At 29.1% G+C, this 6,566-nt stretch overlaps 1 protein-coding gene across 1 annotated transcript in view; it reads left to right on the top strand.

The window, feature by feature from the left end:
- Positions 1–4,253: 4,253 nt before the first annotated feature.
- Positions 4,254–6,566, top strand: part of LOC131649967 (uncharacterized) — a 5,592-nt gene continuing 3,279 nt past the window's right edge. The window contains exons 1-5 of the mRNA XM_058919707.1: positions 4,254–4,271; positions 4,416–4,511; positions 5,453–5,543; positions 5,988–6,019; positions 6,140–6,232. Coding sequence (XP_058775690.1) covers positions 4,254–4,271; positions 4,416–4,511; positions 5,453–5,543; positions 5,988–6,019; positions 6,140–6,232 — 330 coding nt within the window. The remainder of the gene's footprint in view (positions 4,272–4,415; positions 4,512–5,452; positions 5,544–5,987; positions 6,020–6,139; positions 6,233–6,566) is intronic.

Here is a 6,566-nt window from a genome sequence, read left to right as displayed (position 1 = left end):
TCGAATATAGATATTAGGTACTTCGTAGTTTGATTTCGACCAATTGATTTCACAATTTGTTTATGTTATTCGTTGATTTCGCAATTTGTTTATGTTCGATTGATTGATATATGTTATGCGTTTAGAATTTCACGTATTAGATTTGGGTATATTTGTGATAAATTTTGGTATAATGTTCAATAAATTTTTACCATGTTGTTGTTTTTCTTGTAAAAATGTATGTGATTTTTAATACGGATATGAGTGTTCCTAAGTTTTGGTTTCTTCTTGTTTTAGATGGCTCCTAATGACAACCTGTGAAGGTGGATCCTGCTAAGGACAAATCTGACGTGAAAATGGATCCTGCTAACTTGAATTTGGATTCAAGTGATGTTCCTATCAATTGAGGTCTAAAGCTTATATAAGAAACATACTTAACTCTTATTTCATATTTCTTCATTTCATTCGTCTTCTCATTCTCGTTCTCGCTTCTGTGCTCTTTCTTCTCTTCTCGAAGCTTCTTGTTCCGTGCATTTTACCATCAAAGTAAGGCAAAATTTCTGGAATCTTTTATGTTCTTAAATCTTTTTTTCTTGTTTTTGTTTAGTGTGACTTGATTAGTTGACATAATTAGGGTTTTACACTTAATTTGTTCTGCATTTTTTGTTAGAGGCTTCAAATTCGTTAACATTTGTTCGGATATAGATATTAGGTACTTCGTAGTTTAATTTCGGCCAATTGATTTCACAATTTATTAATTTTATTCTTTGATTTCGCAATTTGTTTATGTCCGATTGATTGGTATATGTTATGCGTTTAGAATTTCAGGTATTAAATTTTGTTATATTTGAGATAAATTTTGGTATAATGTTCAATAATTTTTTAAACATGTTTTTATTTTGCTTGTAAAAATGTATGTGATTTTTTATGCTAATATGAGTGTTCCTATGTTCTGATTTCTTCTTGTTTTAGATGGCTGCGAATGACAATCCTGTGAAAGTGGATCCTGCTAAGGACAAATCTGACGTGAAAATGGATCATGCTAACTTGAATTTGGATGCAAGTGATATGCCTATCAACTGAGGTCTAAAGTTTATATAAGAAACAAACTTCACTCATCTTTCATTTTTCTTCATTTCATTCGTCTTCTTGATCCTTTTTGTTCTCGCTACTGTGCTCTTTCTTCACATCTCGAAGCTTCTTTTTCCGTTCATTTTGCCATCAAAGTAAGGCAAAATTTCTCGTATATTTTATCTTATATGTTCTTAAATCTTTGTTTTCTTGTTTGTTTTTACAGTGACTTGATCACTTGACATAATTAGGGTTTTAAACTTAATTTGTTCTGCATTTTTTGTTAGAGGCTTCAAATTCGTTAACATTTTTTTGAATATAGATATTAGGTACTTCGTATTTTGATTCCGCCCAATTGATTTCACAATTTGTTTATGTTATTCGTTGATTTCGCAATTTTTTTATGTCCGATTGATTGGTATATGTTATGCGTTTAGAATTTCACGTATTATATTTTGGTATATTTGTGATAAATTTTGGTATAATGTTCAATAAATTTTTACCATGTTGTTTTTCTTGTTAAAATGTATGTGATTTTTTATGCGGATATGAGTGTTCCTAAGTTCTAATTTCTTCATGTTTTAGATGGCTGCGAATGACAAACCTGTGAAAGTGGATCCTGCTAAGGACAAATCTGACGTGAAAAAGGATCCTGCCAACTTGAATTTGGATGCAAGTGTTGTGCCTATCAACTGAGGTCTAAAGCTTATTTAATAAACATCACTCACTCTTCTTTCATTTTTCTTCATTTCATTCGTCTTCTTGATCCTTCTCGTTCTCGCTACTGTTCTCTTTCTTCTCTTCTCGAAGCTTCTTTTTCCGTTCATTTTACCATCAAAGTAAGGCAAAAGTTCTCGTATCTTTTATCCTATATGATCTTAAATCTTTGTTTTCTTGTTTTTGTTTACTATGACTTGATTAGTTGACATAATTAGGGTTTTACACTTAATTTGTTCTGCGTTTTTTGTTAGAGGCTTCAAATTCGTTAACATTTGTTCGGATATAGATATTAGTTACTTCGTAGTTTGATTCCGGTCAACTGATTTCACAATTTTTTTATGTTATTCCTTGATTTTGCAATTTTTTTATGTTCGATTGATTGGTATATGTTATGCGTTTAGAATTTCAGGTATTATATTTTGGTATATTTGTGGTAAATTTTGGTATAATGTTCGATAGATTTTTATTCATGTTACTGTTTTGCTTGTAAAAATGTATGTGATTTTTAATGCTGATATTAATGTTACTAAGTTTTGGTTTCTTCTTGTTTTAGAAAGCTGCTAATGACAAACCTGTGAAGGTGGATCCTGCTAAAGACGAAAGCTGCTAATGACAAACCTGTGAAGGTGGATCCTGCTAAAGACAAATCTGACGTGAAAAAATAAAGCAAAAATTTGCAATTGCCAAGAATCGAATTCACACCATGATCAAAATTATCCAACAATTCTACCATCTGAACCATTAATCTTTTGTTTTCTTGATTTTGTCAAATGTATATAGCTCTTTATTTTCCATTTTCCAAAATCCATCCCAAAAACAATACTCCCGGTATGAACTTAAAACATTGAGTGATTTTTGTAAATTTTACTATCTCATATGAATTTTATCACTGAAACTTATTATTTTTCACGGGTCACTATCACGACAATACCTTTTTTTAATCAACAAAATATTTATAAATACTCATAGTTATTAGTAATAATTGTAATTATACTTATTAGGCATATTAGATTGGTCATATTGGTGATTTGTTAAATATTTATATAAATACTTTTTATTATTAATGATTTTATAATAACAACTAACTATATATACATGAACATCTCATATATTTACTTGATATTTCATCTAAGGTAATATTGCAAGAAAATATTAAACTTCAAAACAATAATAAAAACATGGAAGATATGAAAAAAGGAAGAGAATATAAATAAAATTAGAAAATATTAGATAAAAAATTAAAGTGTTTATCTTCCTCTTCCTTTATAAAAAAGCATAAAGTGACCAAAAAGTGACCTCACATTTCTTTGAAGTTAAAAAACAGTCATATTATTTGTCTTTATAAAAACCACAATGTGACAATTAAAATTGTTGTATCTATAAAAATTGTGATATTTGTAAATTTTATAAACACCTGTAAATTGTATCACTGAAACTCATTATTCTTATGGGTCACTATCGTTATAATACTTCTATTATGTGAATTTTATCACTGAAATTCACTATTTGTACGGGTCGCTATCATCATAACTACTACTACTTTTTTCCAGTGTCGTTCACTATTGAGGACGCCTTTTTACTATTCCATTTACCTTTTCATCTTCTATTTATATATCTTATTATATCTACATTTCTTCTTTAACATTTAATTTGTGTATATTATTTAAATATTTATCAATCAAAATATTAAACTTTTTCTAATGCGTTTTTAATTTATTGTCATCTATTAGTTAAACTAAAAAATCTTTGAATTTAATTGGTATGCATGGACAGTGTAAAGCAGTTTTACACTGTCAGTAAATCGTGGCCATTAAATATTTATTAAAATTTAACTTTTTATTGTAATTATTTAAAGAGTAATATTTATGATTGGCTGAAATGAAAATTGTTACATCAAAAGTGCATAGAAATTAATCTCAAAATCTTTTAAATCCTATAATTTATAATTTAGTCTTTTAACGAAAATATGAGCAAAATTAGTAACACACAATTCTATCAAATAAAAGGCAAAAGTGTGCTCTTGACTTTGCTATCTAGCCGTATCAAATCAAATAATCGTTTTCAACTGAGGTCTAAAGCTTATATAATAAACATACTTCACTCTTCTTTCATTTTTCTTCATTTCATTCGTCTTCTTTTTCGTTCTCGTTCTCGCTACAGTGCTCATTCTTCTCTTCTCGAAGCTTCTTTTTCCGTTCATTTTGCCATCAAAGCGAGGCAAAATTTCTCGTATCTTTTATCTTATATGTTCTTAAATATTTGTTTTCCTGTTTTTGTTTACTGTGACTTGATTAGTTGACATAATTAGGGTTTGACACTTAATTTGTTATGGATTTTTTGTTAGAGGCTTCAAATTCGTTAACATTTGTTCAGATATAGATATTAGGTACTTCGTAGTTTAATTCCGGCCAATTGATTTCACAATTTGGTTATGTTATTTGTTGATTTCGCAATTTTTTATGTCCGATTGATTGGTATATGTTATGCATTTAGAATTTCAGGTATTATATTTTGGTATATTTGCGATAAATTTTGGTATAATGTTTGATAAATTTTTAATCATGTTGTTGTTTTGCTTGTAAAAATTTATGTGATTTTTTATATTGATATGAGTGTTCCTAAGTTCTGGTTTCTTCTTGTTTTAGATGGCTGCTAATGACAAACCTCTGAAAGTGGATTCTGCTAAGAACAAATCTGACGTGAAAATGGATCCTGCTAACTTGAAGTTTGATGCAAGTGATGTGCATATCAACTGAGGTCTAAAGCGTATATATGAAACATACTTCACTCTTCTTTCATTTTTCTTCATTTCATTCGTCTTCTCATTCTCGTTCTCGCTCTGGTGCTCTTTCTTCTCTTCTCGAAGCTTCTTGTTCCGTTCATTTTACCATCAAAGTAAGGCAAAATTTCTCGAATCTTTTATCTTATATGTTCTTAAAAATTTGTTTTCCTGATTTTGTTTACTATGAATTGATTAGTTGACATAATTAGCGTTTTACACTTAATTTGTTCTGCATTTTTTGTAAGAGGCTTCAAATTCGTTAACATTTGTTCGGATATAGATATTAGGTACTTCGTAGTTTGATTCCGGCCTATAGATTTCACTATTTGTTTATTTTATTCCTTGATTTTGCAATTTGTTTATGTCCGATTGATTGGTATATTTTATTATTGATCCTTCTCATTCTCGCTACTATGCTCTTTCTTCTCTTCTCGAAGCTTCTTTTTCCGTTCATTTTACCGTAAAAGTTAGGCAAAATTTCTCGTATCTTTTATCTTATATGTTCTTAAATCTTTGTTTTTTTTGTTTTTGTTTACTGTGACTTGATTAGTTGACATAATTAGGGTTTTAAACTTAATTTGTTCTGCATTTTTTGTTAGAGGCTTCAAATTCGTTAACATTTGTTCGAATATAGATATTATGTACTTCGTAGTTTGATTACGGCCAATTGATTTCACAATTTGTTTATGTTATTCGTTGATTTCGCAATTTTTTTATGTCCGATTGATTGGTATAAGTTATGCGTTTAGAATTTCACGTATTATATTTTGGTATATTTGTGATAAATTTTGGTATAATGTTCAAGAAAATTTTAACATTTTGTTGTTTTTCTTGTAAAAATGCATGTGATTTTTTATGCGGATATGAGTGTTCCTAAGTTCTAATTTCTTCTTGTTTTAGATGGCCGCAAATGACAAACTTGTGAAAGTGGATCATGCTAAGGACAAATCTGACGTGAAAATGGATCCTGCTAACTTGAATTTGGATGCAAGTGTTAAGCCTATCAACTGAGGTCTAAAGCTTATATAAGAAATATCACTCACTCTTCTTTCATTTTTCTTCATTTCATTCGTCTTCTTTTTCGTTCTCGTTCTCGCTACAGTGCTCATTCTTCTCTTCTCGAAGCTTCTTTTTCCGTTCATTTTACCATCAAAGTAAGGCAAAAGTTCTCGTATCTTTTATCCTATATGATCTTAAATCTTTGTTTTCTTGTTTTTGTTTACTATGACTTGATTAGTTGACATAATTAGGATTTTACACTTAATTTGTTCTGCATTTTTTGGTAGAGGCTTCAAATTCATTAACATTTGTTCGGATATAGATATTAGGTACTTTGAAGTTTGATTCCGGCCAATTGATTTTAAAATTTGTAATTTTATTCCTTGATTTCGCAATTTGTTTATGTCCGATTGATTGGTATATGTTATGCGTTTAGAATTTCATGTATTATATTTTGGTATATTTGTGGTAAGTTTTGGTATAATGTTCAATAAATTTTTAATCATGTTACTGTTTTGCTTGTAAAAATGTATGTGATTTTTAATGCTGATATAAGTGTTCCTAAGTTCACATTTCTTCTTATTTTAGATGGCTCCTAATGACAAACCTGTGAAGGTGGATCCTGCTAAGGACAAATCTGATGTGAAAATGGATCCTGCTAACTTGAATTTGGATGCAAGTGTTGTGCCTATAAACTGAGGTCTAAAGCTTATATAAGAAACAAACATCACTCTTCTTTCATTTTTCTTCATTTCATTCGTCTTCTCGTTATCATTCTTGCTACTCTGCTCTTTCTTCTCTTCTCGAAGCTTTTTGTTTCGTGCATTTTACCATCAAAGTAAGCCAAAATTTCACAAATCTTTTAACTTATATGTTCTTAAATATTCATTTTTTTGTTTTTGTTTACTGTGACTTGATAAGTTGACATAATTAAGGTTTATTACTTAATTTGTTCTGCATTTTTTTAGAGGCTTCAAATTCATTAACATTTTTTCGAATATAGATATTACGTACT

This window comes from Vicia villosa, linkage group LG2 (genome assembly GCF_029867415.1).
Source record: "Vicia villosa cultivar HV-30 ecotype Madison, WI linkage group LG2, Vvil1.0, whole genome shotgun sequence".
Classification (NCBI taxonomy): domain Eukaryota; kingdom Viridiplantae; phylum Streptophyta; class Magnoliopsida; order Fabales; family Fabaceae; genus Vicia; species Vicia villosa.
Note: the sequence above shows the minus strand (reverse complement) of the source record. Positions and strands in the feature narration are given on the sequence as shown.